Source organism: Podarcis muralis, chromosome 4, assembly GCF_964188315.1.
Source record: "Podarcis muralis chromosome 4, rPodMur119.hap1.1, whole genome shotgun sequence".
NCBI classification, from domain to species: Eukaryota; Metazoa; Chordata; class Lepidosauria; order Squamata; family Lacertidae; genus Podarcis; species Podarcis muralis.
Window position 1 is genome coordinate 56,725,927 of NC_135658.1, and position 20,601 is coordinate 56,746,527.

General features: G+C 42.2%; 1 protein-coding gene across 2 annotated transcripts in view; it reads left to right on the forward strand.

The window, feature by feature from the left end:
- The window catches only part of ABCG1 (ATP binding cassette subfamily G member 1), a 51,822-nt gene that overhangs the window by 16,246 nt on the left and 14,975 nt on the right, over nt 1–20,601 (forward strand). For both annotated transcript variants that reach the window (XM_028727257.2, XM_028727258.2), the window contains exons 3-7: nt 13,935–14,052; nt 15,599–15,731; nt 18,305–18,355; nt 19,133–19,278; nt 20,420–20,543. In XM_028727257.2, the coding sequence (XP_028583090.2) occupies nt 13,935–14,052; nt 15,599–15,731; nt 18,305–18,355; nt 19,133–19,278; nt 20,420–20,543 (572 nt within the window). The remainder of the gene's footprint in view (nt 1–13,934; nt 14,053–15,598; nt 15,732–18,304; nt 18,356–19,132; nt 19,279–20,419; nt 20,544–20,601) is intronic.

The window sequence follows — 20,601 nt, forward strand, 5'->3', positions numbered from 1 at the left end:
TCTAGAACACGGAAGGTTTAGCCAGCTGCCTCCCATGTTGCAGCAACCAGATGGATGGTGTTTCTTACAGCTAGGAGGCTAGAGTTCTGTTTGCTGCCTGGGGAAGAAAAGTAGAGCTTTTCCTGTTATCAACCCACTGGGCTTGAGTGAAATGGACTGAAACAGTGTATTTATGGGAACACTCAGAAGGAACTACTTCTTGACAGAGCTCCAAAAAGTATCTACAGAGTTGCATTAAAAAATCCCCAAGTCTGCCTTGCTTATCCAAAGAAATTCATTAGTGTTTTCTATCTTTGCGAACATGTACATGGAGATCATTTGATGCAATTAATTGCAGGGTCTATCATGCAAACTAGGAAGCTGCTTTACAAATGAGAGTCAAGTAATATAATCTACTAGGACAGGACAGGCTGATTTGGAGGTGAGCCAGAAATGAATCTTCTCTCAGTTTTAACCTAAGCTAACCTGACCTGGATTTAGACATACCCCATGAGGCAGAATTTCAGTAGCAAATGTGTTCTGGGTAGAAAATGTATGAATATTGTGATTATATACTTTTAGTTGTAGAGATTTTTATTGTGTAATTCAATACCTTGCCCATGTGTGGAATTTTTGTTGTTGTTTTGTACTGGAAGTATGAAAGAACATCTGTTTCTGGAAATTATTCAGTTCTTTGTTGCCATTCAGTTAGCCCTTGTAATAACTTGAAAAGAAAGGAGCGTGGAGAGTGTAAAGGGGAAGCTGAAAGTCCTCTCTGAAAAGGATGGGAATTTGGAAAAAGCAGTGCATTTTAATAATGGCCCTTAACCACAGTTTGACAAAATTAATTCCTTGGATACAATTTGTCATGGACAAGATACTCATCTTAACTTGATAGACCCTTCAGAAGTTAATTGGCAACAGGTATGGGTAAAAATTCATCAGATCAAGTTATGAAGATGCCAACCATTCACAAAATAGTGAAGACCAGCTTAAAGAAGTAAAGTGCATGCTTTGGGATAACATTTTGCTTACGTTTGTTCAGATAAAATAGCATATTTGCAGTTCTAACATGGAGAATTTTAAGTGAACTCAAAAGTTAAAAGGCAAAGATTTTTGTGACATTATAAACTATTGTGTAATATGCTGGGGAATAAAACTGATTATGTGGAAAGAATGACAATATGATGGAGGTCTAGGTCACTGTGGTGGTAAAATAGCCACCCAGCCTTTTAAAAATGACATCTAAATAGTTTTGTTGTCCTCCTGGTCTGTTTTATTCTTCAGCTATTCCTACTATTAGCAAGAGAATTTTTTTCCCTGATACCCAGCAGGAAGGTAGCTCAGCAGCAATGTGTGATGGGCAGCAGCGATAGCTTTGTCTTCCTGGAACCTGATCACATGTCTGAAACGGGATGTGAAAACTTCCCCTTTGAGATAAACTTAGTCATGTACTGTATTAGTTACCATGGGTTAAAGCTGTAATGCTGCTATTATTATTTACTAAATTTCTATATTGCACTTCACCCAAAGATCACAGGGCAATTTACAATATAACCCCCCCCAAAAAAATACATACCATAATAACAAACAAAAACTACACATGCACACACACACACAGTTTAAAATGCCATAGATTGTTTAATTAGCCAAAGGCCTGGGAGAAGAGGAATATTTTTGTCTGGTGCCTAAAGATATGTAACAAAGGCGCCAGATGAGCCTTCCTGTGGAGTGCATTCCACTTTAGACAGGTACTATAGTCTCAAAAAAGTACAGTAGTCCCTCGGAAATCGAATGGAATCTGTTCTGAAAGTCCATTCGACTTCCAAAACGTTCAGAAACCAAGGCGCAGCTTCCGATTGGCTGCAGGAAGCCCCTGCAACCAACCGGAAGTTGTGGAAGCTGTGTCGGACGTTCGGGCTCCAAAGAGCGTTTGCAAACCGGAACACTCACTTCCAGATTTACTTCATATTACTTTATCTACTTTATCAGATTATATTAATCCAACATACTGAATGTAGGTTGTCTAGGATTTGAAAACAGATGAAAGTTCAGTATTATCATGGTTGCTCAGCTTTTCAGTTTCTGAACTGCAGGAGTAGTAAAAACCACCCTTCTAAAATCCACTTAATGCAATGCATTTTCTTTCTGCTAGCACTGATGTGTTCACTGTGTAGTGGGTTTCTGTTTAATGCTTCTACACATTTCAGAAGAAATTATGATGGCTAATTAGAATAGTTCAGGGATGTTTTAGCAGGTTCTGTGTTTAGTGTGTTGGCAATGAAAATATTTTCATTTCTGAGACTTCATTAATGCAAATAATCCAGAGGAGAGCTAAAAATGCTGTTGTCAATGCTCTAGGCGTAAACCAAAAATCTGGAAGAGATCCATAGCTTATTTCCACATTCATGGGAGGATTTTTTTTTTTAAAAAAATTAGCATTCAGGAACACAGATGCTACTGTTACACTAAATTTTAGAGAAATTGTGCAAAATTGCCAGTTTCACCAGGCCTCTGGATTTTTTTTATGTCTCTAGGCTAGGGATGAGTGAAAATATCAGTGTTGGTTCCTCTCAGTTTTCCCAATCATATTTCGATATGAGTTTGCGTGTCGAGGTCCCCAGGTCCACCCCAATAACTCACACATCACACAGAAATTTTTGTTTAAGATTTTGGCATAATTTTGGCCACAACTTTATTAAAATACAAATTTGTGAGTGGTTGCGTAGGCATTGGTTGCGACTATCTGCCCCCACCATGGGGGACAGACTGACATTCCGCACGATGCGAAAGTCAGAATGGGGGAATACACTTGGGGGTTACGCGGAGCAGGGAACCTGCCCTCACCCCAAATGCAACCAGGAGCTCATTGCTATGGCCCGAGCCCCCTTGACAGAGTGGACAAGCAATAGTTAGCCCCCAATTCCTTTAACGGAATCCCTTGCAGCAGCAGCATTAGAAGGGCAGGCACTCAACCTACCAAGGGCAGGCACTCAACCACTGCCCCTCAACCAACCAAACCATAAACCAATGCCTAACCGCCAACCTTACAAGTTGTGACGATTTGCTACGCAGTAGGCAAAAACCAAATGGCCCCAGCCAATCAGCCAGATGGCAAAATTCCTACTAGGCCCCCGCTCCAAAGCAGACGACCCCATGACAGGCATAGCAAGGTCAAAGCGAACAACCCTATTCTGGGGAGGGGGGCGGACGGGCAATCCGATGCACGGGCGAAAAGAGGAAGCCCTAGCCTCGTGCAAGGAGTTTTACTATTTCTGGCTGTCAATCAATAAATGGCAACATTAACTTCTTCCCAACAACAAGGGAAGCCCCAATCGCATCAGTGGCCAACGATCAATTAGCCCGCCTCCCAACTTTGGAGTGTCCTGGCGGCCCCCACCGCAACACGTGCTCTCCATGAAGGAGAACACGCTTTGCAGTTTTCTTTTAAAATCCTCATGAAAACTACTCAGCATTTTAGTCCGGATATACACATTTTTGTATGCAGTTTAGCCTAGTATACATATTTTTGCAAAGCAATGCATTTTTGGATGCTATTTTCCCTGATCCATGAATTTTTATGATATATAATTACTTGGCTGTGGAGTTGTGCTGCAAAATTTGGAGAAGTGTGGATTTTGTGCTTTGTGCATTGTTTCAGCAACTGCAAACTGAATCGAAGTTATTCCACTTCCCTACTCGAGGCCATTACTATGCCTCCAGGGAGGAGGCGAAGGCGGCGTAGAGACAGGAGGCAAAGGCGGGGTTGTCGGGCTGGCGTCCTGGTAAGATTGCAGAGGAGTCCATCTAAACCACCGCTCCCTAGCATATTTCTTGCTAATGTGAGATCTCTTGCCAACAAGATGGATGAATTGAGGCTGCAGGCAGCAAAGAACAGCCTTGTAAAAGATTGCTGCGTTTTATTTGTCATTGAGACATGGCTTCAACCGTCCATACCAGACACAGCTATTCAGTTGGAAGGCTGTGCGGTACATCGTCATGACCGAGGCATGGACTTCGGAAAAACCAAAGGAGGGGGGCTGTGTGTATATGTGAACAAATGCTGGTCCAATAATTCGAAGACTGTGGGCAGTCACTGTTCACCGGATTTGGAATATGTGGCTGTTAAATGTAGACCAGCCTATCTCCCTAGGGAGTTCACAGCTGTTATGTTAACTGGTGTGTACGTGCCACCAGATGCCAATGCCAACTTGGCTTTGGGATGCCTGCAGAGCCTTATCAGCAGCCAGCAAGACAAGTATCCTGAAGCTGTGCACATCATTGCGGGAGACTTCAACCATGTTGAACTTAAAACAGTGCTCCCAACGCTCTATCAGCATGTGAAATGTCCCACAAGAGGGGACAAGACACTGGATAAAGTTTATTCGAATGTAAATCACGGCTATAGGGCTTTACAGCTGCCACACTTGGGCCAGTCCGACCATATGTCTCTGTTCCTGGTACCAGCATATATCCCACTCAGGAAACGGGCTCCCACAATATTAAAATCTGTTAAAATCTGGCCTGAAGGTGCTATTCACCAGCTGCAGGACTGTTTTGAGAGAACCAATTGGGATATTTTCGATCGTTCAGACCTGGAGGAGCACACGGCGGCAGTTCTGTGCTATATCAATCACTGCACAGACACTGTCACAGTAAATAAATCCATCCGGTTTTACCCCAATCAGAAACCCTGGATGAATAGAGAGGTCCAGTGCCTGTTGCGGGAAAGGAACAGGGCTTTCAGGTCAGGCGAGGTGCAGCTTTACAGTGTGGCAAGAGCAAACTTGAAGAGGGGTATTCGACGGGCAAAATTGGATTATAGGCTGAGGATTGAGGATAATTTAAGGAGCAACAACACAAGACAGATGTGGCAGGGGATTCAGCATATTACCAACTACAAACCTAACCTTGGTGCTGTCGACGGTGACCCTTTGCTGGCGGAGGAGCTTAACCTCTTCTTTGCTCGCTTCGAGAAGGAGCCACCTGAGACGCCGGTATTACAGCCACCAGCCCATAGGGGCCCCTCATTCACGGTAGAGGAACATGAGGTGAGACAGGTATTGAGGATGGCGAATCCGAGGAAGGCGGCTGGACCTGATGGCATCACTGGAAAGGTGTTGAAGGGCTGTGCGGATCAGCTGGCGAGGGTCTTTACTAAGATCTTCAATAAGTCCTTACACCAGTCTATTGTCCCACCCTGCCTGAAGTCGTCAACTATTGTCCCTCTGCCTAAAAAATCCACAATCAGTAGTTTGAATGACTACAGACCAGTTGCACTGACTCCAATCATCATGAAGTGTTTTGAGAAACTGGTGCGCCGTCACATTATTTCCTGTCTTCCATCAACTTTTGACAACTACCAGTTTGCATACAGGGCAAATAGATCCACAGAAGACGCTATCACCACCACTCTCCATGCTGCTCTGTCCCATCTGGAGCAGCCGGGGAGTTATGTGAGGCTGCTGTTTGTGGATTTTAGCTCTGCTTTTAACACTATCCTCCCCCATAGACTGGTGTCCAAGCTAGAGGCGATTGGACTCTCCAACTCCACCTGTCTCTGGGTTTTGGATTTTTTGTCAGAACGTTCTCAGAGGGTTAGAGTAGGGTCACATATGTCCACAGCCCTTAGCCTTAACACCGGCTCACCACAGGGTTGTGTGTTGAGTCCCCTGCTCTATGCTCTCTATACGTATGACTGTACAGCCATCTATTCCAGCAACAAAATCATCAAGTTTGCTGATGACACTACGGTGGTAGGGCTCATTTCAGGAGGGGATGAGTCCGCCTATCGGGACGAGGTGGAGCGGCTCTGTGTTTGGTGTGGAGAGAACAATCTGGCTCTTAATACGGCTAAGACCAAGGAATTGGTGGTGGATTACAGGAAAAAAAAGGCGGACATTCAGCCCTTGTATATCAACGGGGAACGGGTGGAGAGGGTGGCGGAATTCAGGTTTTTGGGAGTAACTATCGATCAGGGCATGACTTGGAGCGCAAATACCACTGCTCTGGTGAAGAAGGCCCAGCAGAGAATTTATTTCCTCAGACTTTTAAAGAAGAACAATCTGAGTGAGAGACTGCTGGTGTCCTTCTACCGAGGCTCCATAGAGAGCATTCTTACATACTGTATTTGTGCTTGGTTCTCCAGTTGTACAGCTAGGGAGAGGAAGGTGCTCCAGAAGGTCATAACCACAGCCCAAAGGATTATTGGTCATCCTCTCCCATCTTTGGAAGAACTGTACGGTTCCCGTTGTCTTAGGAAAGCAAACAACATCCTGCAGGATTCATCTCACCCGGGACACAGTCTGTTTGCACTACTGCCTTCTGGCAGGAGATATAGAAACATCAAGTCAAGGACAAATAGACTGAAAAACAGTTTCTATCCAAGAGCTGTGGCCTTTTTGAATGCTGTAACTCGATAGTGTGACCTGGGAGTTTGATGGGTGTTGGTGTGGGTGTGGCTGGAATGTGGTTTGTTTGGTTGTTGTTGTTGTTTTGCTTTTGTTGTTTTTAAGGGATGGCATCCAATTTCGTTGCACTTGTGCAATGTTGCACTTGTGTAATGACAATAAAGAATCTATTCTATTCTATTCTATTCTATTCTATTAGAAATGTTTTAGTGGTACTGTTACTAGTTGTAAAGGAAATGTATGGATGGATGGGTTTTCCATTGCTCCTCCCTGTAGCCCCATCCTCCCAGATGTTCTCCAGCAGGTTCCCCAAACCCTCCAGAACTGATTTGTGGGCACACAGGGAGCTGCAGAGAATGAGAGTGGTATGGGAAACCCCATTTCATTCATGGAAATCTATCCTGTTGGCAGGTTAGCACCATTGGATGTCAGTCTCTCTCTCTCTCTCTCTCTCTCTCTCTCTCTCTCTCTCTCTCTCTGTGTGTGTATATGTGTGTGTGTGTGTGTGTGTGTGTGTGTGTGTACACACACACACACACACACACACACACACACATATATATACACACACACACACACATATATATACACACACACACACATATATATAGTTTTGATTGGTGTGTGGCCTTATTATGAACCCTTGAATGTTTGGGCTTTAGCTCATAATAGAATCACAAAATCTAATCGGTGGCCGCTTGATTGGCATAGGCATATCTTTCCCCAGCCCCAGTGTGTGTTCTACTGTTGTATTTGTGAGTCATCCTTATGACCACAGGTGCCTGCCTTGTCTCTTTGTGTTAAGAGAGAGAGATCCTTCCAGGATAGACTTCCATTCAAAAGCAAATGCAAGATCTTTTTTTCTAACAATAATAACCTGCCAAATGTTTACATAAGGCTTGAGTTGCTTGAAAAGAAGCTATTCTGTAAATTCACAGAAAAGATTAAAACAGTAAATCATGTAACTTCACCTCATCACTTTCCCCCTTATTTGGAGGCAAGCAAACACACAGAGCAAGACACATTCTGACTCATAATTCCTCAAACCTGTAGACCTGAAGCTTGCCATGTGGAATACATCCTTGAATCACTTGCATGAAGCCTGGTGGGAGCAGGGTTATTATCGTTCATTGACCCATTTAAGAGGCTCTCTCTCTCTGCTCTGGGATGCAGGCATGTGGCTGTATCTACTTATATCTAGCTTTATGTTGCTTCTCACACAATGCCAGCACCTGCTTTTAAGAACCAGATCCTGACAAAGTTGTCTTACTGAAAAATTCATTTTCACAATCTTTTAAGACAACATTTAATGAAAATTATATCTGTGTAGGAGAATGGATCGTTTTATTTTTTTCAAGCATGAAAGCTGCCATCCTCACTAATAATTTTAAGAAGAATTTCAGTGCTATAGCCTTTTCTACGTCAAGCTTTCTTCTCCAACCACACAAGTCCAAGCCTACCAACTAGATGTCTTTCTTCTGTAATGTTGGCATTAAAGAAACAAACCTTGGCAGTAGCTTATAGGAAACAAAGGATGAGTAGTATCAGAATCTATTTACACTTTACAAAGAAATGCATTGTGATGAAATGTAGACAACGTGCACTTTTTGTTTGCCACTTCAGGGGCAAACAATGTACTTGTGGATCTTAGTGTGGGAGTTTGCCTATCATAGTTACTCACAACCAAGACCCCAAACCATCTTTTGATCCTCGTTTACAAGCAGACACTGGTTTAAGAAAACCAGTTTGGACGCCAATTGGAAACAAATGGGGGGGAGGGAGGAAATGTATGAACTCAACATTAACTCATTCATGATCTTCCAAATTAGGGTTTGGGGTGTTGTGCGATTGTGGCTGTTGTGTCAAGAGCATGTTGGTGACTTTTGGAAGTTTCCGGTTGCCGTTGTTTGGTTTCTTTTCATTCCAATTGGTGAAGTTGTTGATAGTAGACTTTAGCTCCAAGTCAGAGGAGCTGGCCTGTGAGAAGACTGAGGTGAAGGGAGATGGTCTCTGCTATCTCAACAAGAGGAATACCTGCACTGGGATAGATGGAGGTAGTCATGTACCGTTTATAGCTGCAAATCCCTTAAGAGAGGAGTCAACAACCTTTTTGGACCAGGGGGTACATTTCAAATTTTGAAAGTGTGCTGAGGGCTCCAGTTAGACTGTCATATTGTAGCTATTTATCTGGGATCAAGTCCCGTCAAACACAAAAGACTTCTGAACTTTTTGCTTCATAACATTTTTTCTAGGAGGACTAGAGACTTAGTCTGCAGCGCTTTCCTGAGGGCACCAGTGAAGACCTTCATAGGCACCCTGGCACCCTCAGATGGTGGGTTGGTGACCCCTCTTTTAAATGGCTTAAGAAATAGTACCAATAAAGTTATGGCCTGCTAGCCCCAAATTATGTGGTATTTTCTCTTCCTTTTGGGCTCAATCTGTGCTCTTACTAGTTTGTTGATTTTTGGATAACTTCAGCAAGATTACTGCTAAGAGAGAATTACTGTAAAGAGAAGTTTAAAGAACTTCTCACTTCCTAAGGAAATCTAAGTTGACGTACATAACAACATACTAATACAGCAGTGATGAATTTGTGGTAGATGACTTGTAGTTGGGCAGGAAGCATGAGGTCACACTATCTGCTAAATGGCCAGCCACAAATGCTATAGTGTTAGGGGTCCAACTGCCTAGTGGGTTGTCACGTCTCATTAGTTTCTCTGAAGAAAAGCATTATCCAGTTATTAAATTTATACAATGAATAGGCTGCTGCTTGGGGCGGGGGGGGGGAGTATGGCGTGCACGGCTTTAGAAAGATCCATAAACCTTACTTTGTAAAGACTTCCTTCTGTTTAACAACACAATGCAGTCTGTCAGATCTAATGCCTAGCTGAAATTTAATCCATGGATCTGAGAGAACAATAAAGTTAAAGGGGTATATGAGTGTTTCTGGAATCGAAATTCTAGGTAAATTAACAATTTAACTGCACCCCCCCCCCCAGTTCATGCCATAGTTTCTTACCTGACTGATGCCTATTTTTAGACAATGGTTCCTATAAGTGCCTTGTGCTGTTATGCCAGAGATTTACCGTAGTGCTTATAATCTCTCTCTAACTTCTTAGGCCACAGTTTTACAATAATAGTGTTTATCCCTTTGGAAATCGTATTTACTCCCTACACTTTTTGAGGAAACTTTCTCACAAGGCCCACATGCTTTTTACATTTTGGGACTCCATGATGGTGTCTTGAGATAGGACTGTTTTGTATACACATCGTTTGATTAGGTTTTTCATTAACTGGTGAAGGCATTTTTGTAAGACAGCATATATTGTGGAGGAAAGAAGGGCATCTCTTGGTGTCTCTTCTAGATCGCAAATGGTGACTTGGTCAGCATAATTCCGTTCCGCTGCTGTCGTTTTGTTTTTAGCAATGCAAGGTATTTATTCTGTGCAGATCTTAGACTTTTGCCTGAAAGTTCTACCCTGACAGCACCAGTGTTTATAATCACAGGAAGCATGCAATGCCAATATAGAATTTATGGGTCAACAGATTCTAAATCAGATTAGCCTTGAAATGTTCTGCAGCAGAGAAAGGCTCTAGTTCTTTCTGTGTCTGAATATTTTCAATCCTCCATAAGGGATTAAAAGGGGCACAATGCTGGTATTACATAGATAACTAGTCTCTACTTGGTTGACCTTCATAGGCAACAAGACCTTTCACCCATTTCCAGAAAAGAATAATGCATGCCATTGTGTTTTAGGGTCTCAGTAGCCTGAAATGCTCGTTAACAAAATCCAGTTCTTTAATTCATTTTGTACTCTTCCCCTTTAAAAAAGAATTAAAAATGTTTTATGCTTGGGTTAAATACTGCGGGGAAGCAGCAGTGTATACATTGCTTAATGTGGCTAGACCAGTTGTGCAATCCTGGGAAAATACAGTTACTTAATGTGGTAAGGCCAGTTGTGAAACACAGTGATGCAGGCAAACAGAACCTGTGACCTACCAGAGGATGTTGCACTTCAATTCCCATCATCCCTAGCAAGCATAGCCAATGGCCCAGGGATGATGGAAGTTGTAGTTTGTCTGTCTGTTTGTAGCTTCCTTTCTCCCGAACTGGGACTCAAGACAGCTTACAACATTTTAAAAACATCTGGTGGGAAGAAAATCTGGCTTGATTGGGATAGAACTCCTTCGAGACCTAAAGGCCAACATAAAGGACTACCAACAAAACCGGCGGAGAGGGACAGAAATAGACTTGAAAGCCTCGGATATCAGGAATCCAGGCTAAGAACAGTTATTGTGGACAAGTACTTGGGAAGGGACGAACTGGGGAGGGGAGGGGGGGGGGAAACAGAATTTTTTTTTCTTTTCTTTTTTCTTTATTTTTTTTTTTTTAAAATACTAATGATTTTTGGGTCTAGTCAATATGATTGAAGTTTAATAAAAAATGGGAAATCGATGGAAGGGATCTGAGTCCAACTTAGGATAGAACTAATTTTTTTTCTTTTTTTTATAAAAGATGCAATACTAACATGCTAAGGAGAGAAAATAATAACTTGCTGACATAATTATGGGAATTGGGATGTATGAAGGGGGGGTGGGGGGAAGTCAAGGACTAAGGTTAAGAAAGTAAGATTTTCGAAATTATACATGTTTTTTGTTTTTGTCTTATATGTGTGTGTTATGTCTTTATAAAATGTGAAAAACCAATAAAAATTATTGGAAAAAAACCAAACATTTTAAAAACATCAGTATAAAAGACAAGGTCATGAAAGCAAACTAGTTAAACACAATAGTTAAAAAAATAAAGCACAATTAAAACTGGCACTGAGTTATTGATTGCTCTGATACCAGCCCAGTGGTCAACATCACTGGCACCTAGTTTTCAGAGGCCTACCTGAAAAAGAAGGTCTTAGCCTGCCAGTGGAGAGATAACAAGGAGGAAGCCCATCAAACCGCTCTTGGGAGGGAATTCCACAGTATGGTAGCCGCCACAGAAAAGTCTCTCTTGTATCACCACCAGCTGTGCCTCTGATATTGATGGGACCGAGAAAAGATGCTCAGCTGAGGATCATAGCACCTGGACAGATTAGTAAAGGGAGGTACAGATCTTTTGGGTATCCTGTGCCCCAGCCACATACGGCTTTATAGGTGATAACCATCACTTTGAATTGTGACCAGAAACAGACCAGTGGCCAGTTGTTTTCACAAGGGAGTAACATGCTCTCTGCAGCTAGCCCCAGTGAGCAGTCTGGCTGAAGCATTCTGGGCCAGCTGAAACTTCCAAACATTTTTCAAAGGCAGCTGCACAGAGAGCAGGTTGCAGTAACTGTGGCATACATTCACCGTGGCCAGGTCTGACATGTCAGTAGTTTAGCAACATCTGGAGCACGGGTTCCCGCATACCTGCAGTACTGCCTGGGTCCAAATTTCTATTTTTCTTTTTCTGCAGTTAAGTCATTTCCATCAAGCTAGTGAAGTTTCCTGAACAATTGCTGTATGCTCTCACCCAGCACACATTATTCTTGTTCGGAGGTGGACATCTCTGACAGCGTTCATTGTAAACCTTCTTTCACACTGGCAGCTTAAACGCAGCTTGCGGGATGCACTTAAGGTTGTGCCTTGACAAATAATTTATGACGAGCGCTTTTCAGTATGCAGTTGGTATTTTTTGAAAGGCGTGGATAAGGAGTGACATTTTATCTTGCTTTCAACTCCTTTTCATACTGTGAAGATTCCTGGAAATCAGCGAGGCTTGCGTTTTCAACACTGTTCAAGAGCCAAGTACATTGGAAACCTCTTATATGTTTGTCAAAATGTCTGTAAAAACACAAATGATGGGGGTATAGCAGCCGGAGCAGTCTGCTAAAATCAATGCAGACATTACAAGCAAACTGTAGGCCTTTTCTTTCAAATCTGGCTTTTCAATGGCGATGAAAATGATGGCCTTATTAAACGTCAAACTTGCTTTCTCACATTCACTTCCTGCTGTTCTGTGACCATAGCAGAGTCGTGCTGGATGAGACCAAGGGCCTGTCTAGTTCAGCATCCGGGCCTGGATCTAGACACATCAAAGAAGTGTTTCAGTTTAAAACGTCGTAAATTTAAACAGGGAAAACAGGTAGAAAAAAAACGGGACTTCACGTCGCCATCTGGTGGCACAGTGTAATATCACACATACCACACATATAAATCGCTTTTTCTTTACCAGTCTAGCTGAGCCCCTGTTCTCACAGCAGCAACTCAATGCCATTGGGAAGCCCACAATCATCAGGACAGGAGTGCAACCACATTCTCCCACTCACATTTTCCAGCAACTGGAATCCGGAGGCAACCTGCCTCTGATCCTGGAAGTTAAGAAGTAGCCATTGGTAGTATTCTCACCCACTCAATTCGTCTAATCCCATTTTTAAAGCCATTTTAGATTATGGCTATCACTATATCCTGTGAATATCTTAGTTTCACTGTTTTATTTATTTATCATGTCATAAAATTTATGCACCACTTGATTGTAAAAACAAACAAAACTTAAAGCGGTTTACAAAAAAAGAGACAAGACAAGACATTTTATCAATAGGAAGAATTAGAAACAATGATTTGATACTTTCAAAAAGTTGAAATAATAAAATAAAAAGAGGATAAAGCTTGCATCAACTTTCTAAATATCTGGGTAAAAGGTAAAGGTAAAGGGACCCCTGACCATTAGGTCGAGTCGTGACCAACTCTGGGGTTGCGGCGCTCATCTCTCTATATTGGCCAAGGGAGCTTCCGGGTCATGTGGCCAGCATGACTAAGCTGCTTCTGGCGAACCAGAGCAGTGCACGGAAACACCGTTTACCTTCGCGCCAGAGCGGTACCTATTTATCTACTTCTACTTTGATGTGCTTTTGAACTGCTAGGTTGGCAGAAGCAGGGACCGAGCAACAGGAGCTCACCCCGTCGCGGGGATTCGAACCGCCGACCTTCTGATCAGCAAGTCCTAGGCTCTGTGGTTTAACCCACAGCGCCACCCGCGTCCCAAATATCTGGGCAGGCTCATCTAAATAAAAATGCTTTTAGCAGGCACCAAAAGTGAAGGCATTTGCCTGATGTCAACAGGCAGGGAGTTGCAAAGTGTAGGTGCTGCAACAACCTAATTTCTGCCTCTTAAACTACAAAGAAATGAATAAAAACCAGAAAGGTGTAGCATGCTTGAAATACCATGCTAAGACAGCTCTACTAGGGAAAAGATGGTAGGTAATAAAATGGTAAAGAGCTTTTATTTGCAACAAATAAATGTTCACTGTTTATGTTTTCCTTGTAAGATTTTTCAAGAAAATGGAAAAATACAGAGAAGTTCTCTCAGCAGTGCATAGTTTTATTACATATTGAATATCAAACCAAGCACTTAAATTGAGGCTACCTGACTAGGTCTAGCTTGTTTAGAGACTAGCGACATCTTGAGTCTTAAATCAATCTTGGGATGCAAGTATTTCAGATTCTAATCTGCTAGAATGACTAGGAAGACGTGGGGTCAACGTCTAAACATTGCACCACCTTCTTTTGCAGGTTTCAAGACCTTGTTGAAAGGAATTTCAGGAAAGTTCAGCAGTGGAGAACTTGTGGCCATTATGGGTCCTTCTGGAGCTGGAAAGTCAACGCTCATGAACATCCTGGCAGGATACAGGTAAGTGAGGGCAACGGTCAATTCCCACATTATGTTGTTTAGATATAGCTAATTTTAAGTGTGCAGCTAAACTTGTAATATGTGAGATGATAAACATGTGCTTGGAAACGTATGTAGAATGCATTTATGCCCACTGGAGAACCAGAATTGGCTGCACCTTCTTTGTAATATTTATTCACTGTCACAAACTTGCATTTGCTGCCAGGGACACTGGTGGCGCTGTGGGTTAAACCACAGAGCCTAGGACTTGCCGATCAGAAGGTCGGCGGTTCAAATCCTCGCAACGCGGTCAGCTCCCGTTGTTCGGTCCCAGCTTCTGCCAACCTAGCAGTTTGAAAGCACGTCAAAGTGCAAGTAGATAAATAGGTACCGCTCCGGCGGGAAGGCAAACGGTGTTTCCGTGTGCTGCTCTGGTTCAGAAGTGGCTTAGTCATGCTGGCCACATGACCCGGAAGCTGTCAGAGGACAAACGCCGGCTCCCTCGGCCAATAAAACGAGATGAGCGCCGCAACCCCAGAGTCGGTCACGACTGGACCTAATGGTTAAGGGTCCCTCTACCTTTACCTTATAATACATAGAAGAACCTTAGGTCTAATCCTTGTTCTTAAGCAAATATTTCACCTTGTATTTATAAAACATATTTTTTTAAAAAAGCCTTAATACATATCAGCAACACTGTTGCTCAAACCTGCTCCTGCAGATTTGGATTCTCTGGTTTAAAGTCTACAAGTGTTTTGATAAGACAAATATTTTCACTCATGGTGCTGCATGATTGAGAGAACTCCAGAGATTTAGAAGTAAATACTATGCCACCTGCTCCGAGGGCTGATTTGCTCATTGCAGTCTTCTGAATGTAGGACTTGTCTACAATCTCATGATTTCCAAAACAGCCTTGGAGCTCTCGGTGAGTCAGATGAGTGAGTGAGATCACTTCACACATTGTGCTTACTTGCATCTGCAGAAGCATAATTGACTTGCATGTCTTTTTTAAAAAATGTAAAGTGCACATAGGGGTAGGAGACAAATTTGGTTCGGTTCACCTTTAAAGGCAAACCTGCCTAATTCACACTTTAAGAAACAAAGCATAGGTATCCTTCAAAATTTACACTTCTCCTAATTTGGGAATGAAATTTTCTAGCCAAGCAATGTTTACAAAAATGTAGAGTGTGCATAAACGTTAACGTGATAGTGAGAATACCATGACAATGCATTGTATTAGGGGAAATTACTTGCAAAAGTGAGTACATTAGTCAAATCTGCATACATAAGGCTAAATTTGCACCAAAATGCAGATGAACTTCCATGAGGATTTTTTTTAATGAAAATTGATCATTTTACTACAAATTCATAAAATATTATATGCATAAAACTGGCAAATTTGTGCAGAAATGTGGAGAACAGAATTCAAGACTGAAAAATGGGAAACAGAGAACTGTATTTGACAAATAAGTCAGTCCCTAAGTGCAAGCCAGCCCTTAGCTTTGTCTCCCCCTAAAGGATGTGAAGGAAAGTTTCATGCTTTTTTTCTTTTCTTGACCAATTTCAGAGAGACTGGGATGAAAGGAGAGATCCTCATCAATGGACAACCTCGTGATCTGCGCTCTTTCCGCAAAGTCTCCTGTTACATAATGCAAGATGACATGCTACTTCCACATCTTACTGTCCAAGAAGCCATGATGGTAATTGAACTACATTCAGCCTGAACTTCCCCATGACTGTGGGTTCAGGACTGCTTGATCCTTTATAAGGCTTAACCCTGTGTGCTGCTACCCTGACAAACCTCTTTGCAGGCTTAAGTGCTGCAAAGTGAAGCAGTCTGTAGACTTGACCACTCTGCTCTTGCCTTGGAGCAGACAATGAGAAGTTTGTTTTATAGCACAAAGGAAGAAGTCCCATTTTATTTATTATTTACGGAACTTCTAAACTGCCCTTCATCAAAATAATTCCCAGAGCGGTTCACAATCATTAAATAAGCAATCAATAAAACACGATTGAAATGATAAAACCTTGATCAAAACTTTCCAGAGTGGTTAACAAACATTAAATAATTAAAGAAATACAATTAAGATTATAAAACCTAGGAAAAAGGTCATCAATCAACATGTCTAAAAACCCTCATGAACAGTAAAACAATAAAAAAGCAGGCTTTCATCAAACAAACAAACAACCCTAGGACCAGTGCTTTTTTCTGGGGGGGACACAGGGGTATGCATACCCCTAAACATTTTATGAATCTTTGTACTTTTGTCCATTTACTGTATTTATTTTCCCCAAGTTGAACTATAAAATGGAAGTTTTCTTGAGTCAAAATGAGAGTACCCCTAAACATTTTTTAAGGGGGAGGGACACTGTCTGGGACATTGTGCATTGGTAGAATTTAATTGGATTTTCCAAAGGCCTGGGTACCAGAAGCCCAGTAATGTGATGACTGTCCACGCCTTCAGGGGACCACTATTGTGACTATAGGTGCAGGCTGATAATCAGAGCAACACTACAAAGAAGGCTGCCTCCTGCCACTACCATCCACAACAGGGCAATGAGAAGCGCCTCACTTGCCTTTTTCACTTCGTGGAGGGGATTCAGAAGAGATACCGTATTCATATTTCTTTTTTTAAGAAAAGAGCCTGAGTTACAAATCTGTATTATTAAAGGGCTGGCCATCCATTACTCTGCACCCCTGCTTTTCAATTCTGGAAGTCACTTGTTTACACACAGAAGATACAGCTGCAGTATATAAAGCAAAAACACATTAATACTCTAATGTGCATAGAAAGTGTGGCTCCCTGTATAGAAGAGCCTGTCTTGCCAGTGGCAGGTCTTTGAAATATCCTTTACAGCCTGATGCATCTAACTAAAGCTTATCTCCCTGTGATTTCAGTTTAATGATAGTCCAAGGTCTTTGGGAACGACCAAAATACACGCTCCTTGCCTCTTCCTTCACTTCCCTCTCAACAAGGCTGCTTGTTCCATAAACAAACACTGGGCTAGGAGGCAAAGCCAGCCGCCTTTGGCCTAGTGCCAGAGAGGCTGATTTGAGCTGACAAATCTAAAAATGTCCGCTGTCCAGGCTTCTGTGAAATCCACTTGGCAGTTTTGTGCAGATACCTGAAGAGCGTTCAGTTACAGGGTCAACTGCTGTGAGTTGGCCTGGTCAAACCCAAGCTACTCATTTTCCAGAGATTAAATGCATTATTATACTGAGGACTTTTTGGGGAAATATTTATTTAAATGTTATTTAAACATATCTTCTAGGATCAAAAGATTCAGAGTAGTTCTTTTTTTAATTGCAGCTGCCCAAAGGAAAAAAAAAATAAATAAAGCAAATCTGCTGCTATTGGCCACTGTTTTTGCTTTGTCAACACCTTCATGCGGCCTTTGTTATGTCAGAGGCAGTATGTCTCTGAATACTATTTGCTGGGAATCACAGGTGGGAAGAGTGCAGTTGTGTTCTGGTCCTGCTTGCAGGCTTCCCAGAAGCCATCTGGATGGCCACACTGAGAACAGGATGCTAGACTAGATCCAGCAGGCTCTTAAGTCCAAGTGTCTTTGTGTGATTACCCACCCATTGTTTATTCAGAAAGCAATTCATTGACTCAGAGATCAGAACTCTGAATCTTCCTGGTTCTTAGACCAGGAAATTGCAGGGAGGGAGACATAAAGAGGGTCTTCCCATTGAACAAAAATATGGACTTCCTCCTTATGTTTAAATACAATGGGGGCCTATGTAAGATGTTTACATGAATAAACCTTACCTTTCCATAGCATAGCAACTTGAGTCAAGCTGAACCAAGTTATAGTCTGAAGGGATGAGAGGTGTACACGGTGTTTTATCAATTTGTTCTTTTCTCTCATCAAACTGATTTCCAATCTTCCCAAGTGTGCCATTCATGCAACTCTCTTCTTGCTAAGGTTTGTCTGATCATGAGAAATGATTTAAATACAGAGTCAGGGAGGAAAAGAGGTGGTAAAGGACTCTTGCTGGATTGCACCTCCTCAAGACAGAAGCATTGCTTGCTTGAAAAGCATTCTAATCTCAAAGGCATCCTGTGTATAGGAGCTTCAATTATCTAAGAGGAGGCTCCGAATTAAGCCACATCTGCACTATACATTTAAAGCAGTATCATGTCACTTTAAACAGTCATGACATCCCCCAAAGCTTCCTGGGAACTGTAGTTAGTCAATCATGTTGACAGTTGATGGAGTCTTCAGAGATGAGTGTCTAATAAGGATTATGTTTGACCTAATATTTCAGGTATCTGCTCATCTGAAACTTCAGGAAAAAGATGAAGGCAGGAGGGAAATGGTATGTATAGTACTTTGCTCAAGGAATAAATGAAACATACTGAATATTTTTAATGTAATTGTGAAAACTGAGCTAAAAATTAGTTCCCCCTTGCTTGTGGGGGATGAAATATGTATGCAGCACTCTTTATATCAGTAACAAAGGAATTTAGGATATACTATTGAAATTTTGTGCTTTTTGGGGTGAGGGCAGATTGAAGACATGCTTATTAAAAAGAAACCCCATCTGCTTGCCTACCATTTATAGAACCAGCAGTTAATGGTTAAATTTCCCTCAATGTAAGAATAAAAGAGGAAAGAAAAATGTGTTGAAAGTACTCACAGGAATGTTCAGACAATTATAAGGATGCTTCATTTAACAACTGGATATTATATTTTAGCTAGATTTGCAGCTCAGCTTTTGATCTTGTATAGACAGCAGTATAAATAGTTGTTTGGGGTATGTGGTTGAAAGGAAATTCATTGTTGTAGAGAGCGTCGCAAACAGTGCACTGATGAACATTCCCAAATTGAGCAGGACTGAACTCCCCACACATCAGCTAATGGGTGGGAGGGGTTCAATCCTGCTTGCTGCAGGGATTGGCTCATGCAGCTGATCCAGACACATCTCTACCTGCCCCACACCTGATAGCAGATATGACATCTGCTTTTCTTGGTTTTTGAAAATTGCCCCAGTGGAGGTCTTGATTTGGTCTGCAGGCTGGAGGCTCCCCGCCCTGTGGAATGTGGGCAGCACTTGTGAAAACCCTTTGAAATACTTTGTTGTCCCTCATTTCAGGTAAAGGAGATCCTGACAGCTCTGGGTTTGCTGTCCTGTGCCTCTACGAGGACTGGAAGTCTTTCAGGGGGACAGAGAAAGCGTCTCGCTATTGCTTTGGAGCTGGTGAACAACCCGCCAGTTATGTTTTTTGATGAACCTACCAGGTAATTTGTATTCCAACCAAAAGATGGTATCATTATCGTTTAGTGCATGGCTTGCAGTACCACATTGATTCATGGCCCACCCTCAAAGGGCCATGTGGTAAAGTGCATGGGGCCAAGGCAGAAAACCAATACATTTACAAAATTAAATACTTGATTGCTAGAATGCATGTAGTAGATTATTATTCCCTCTTATTCATTCATCTTTTATCCAAAGCCAATCCCTTCCCTCCATTAATCCCCACAACCCATTCTGGTTTTAGTTTATTTAAAACTGATTATTATTCAATCTAATTATTTCTTCTTCCATCCAAAGGTAGTTCCTTGGCTTCCTTAATCTCCCCACTCCTGAACTCTTTCTGTTTTTATTTTATTTCATGTTTTGCTTTGTTTATATGGTTCTACTCCCTCCATTCCACCCCCAACCCCAAATCCCTAACAAGGAATTTTATGTGCTCACCAGTACCTTTTAAAGCAGAGGTCTGTCATGGATGCTTTAGTTGAGATTCCTGCATTGCAGGGGGTTTCAACCAGATGACTGACCTTACGATTCTATGGTTCAATATACAATATGATGCTGACTTCACTAGTTCCGATTCTGCTGATTGCTGACAGTTGGTGCCATTGTTTCTCCTGCTGTGATGCCTTCAGCAGCAATCTCTGGCTGCCAGTGCATCACAGGCAACTTCCAAGCAGTGCTGTTAATAGGGCACTCAGAGGTTGCAATGCAGAACCAAAAATGTGGTGTCCCAGGGGTTGGGAACCCTCAGTTTATAAAACAGAAGCCCACAGTGGCAGCCATAAGTGTACTGAGATGTGTAAGGTCCCAGATCCTTTGAAAACTAGAACGTATATTGTTGGCCAACAAGTGCAAGATACGAAAAGCTGAAAGTGAGGTGGAGAGAGAAGGATGCTTTAGGGAACAGAAGTCATTAAGATGTTAAGAGCAATCTTGTAGCTGCCAAACTAAAATGTGAAAAACCAGGGAGAGCCAATGGTGGTAGCCCGTGCAGCTCATTGGAAATATCTCCTCCTACCCAAACCCTGTTGGGATTGTGGAGCTTCTGTTCTTTTAATTCAAAGGGGCTATTATGAACATCAGCGAGTGAAAAAAACAAGCCTGACAAACTCCTTTTCTTCCTAGCGGCCTGGACAGTGCATCCTGCTTTCAAGTCGTCTCCTTGATGAAGGCTTTAGCACAGGGTGGTCGGTCCATTATCTGCACTATACACCAGCCCAGTGCCAAACTCTTTGAGCAATTTGACCAGGTACTTATTTTGATTTCTTTTTTGCCACACGCATGGATGTATAAAGAGTGCACTCCCA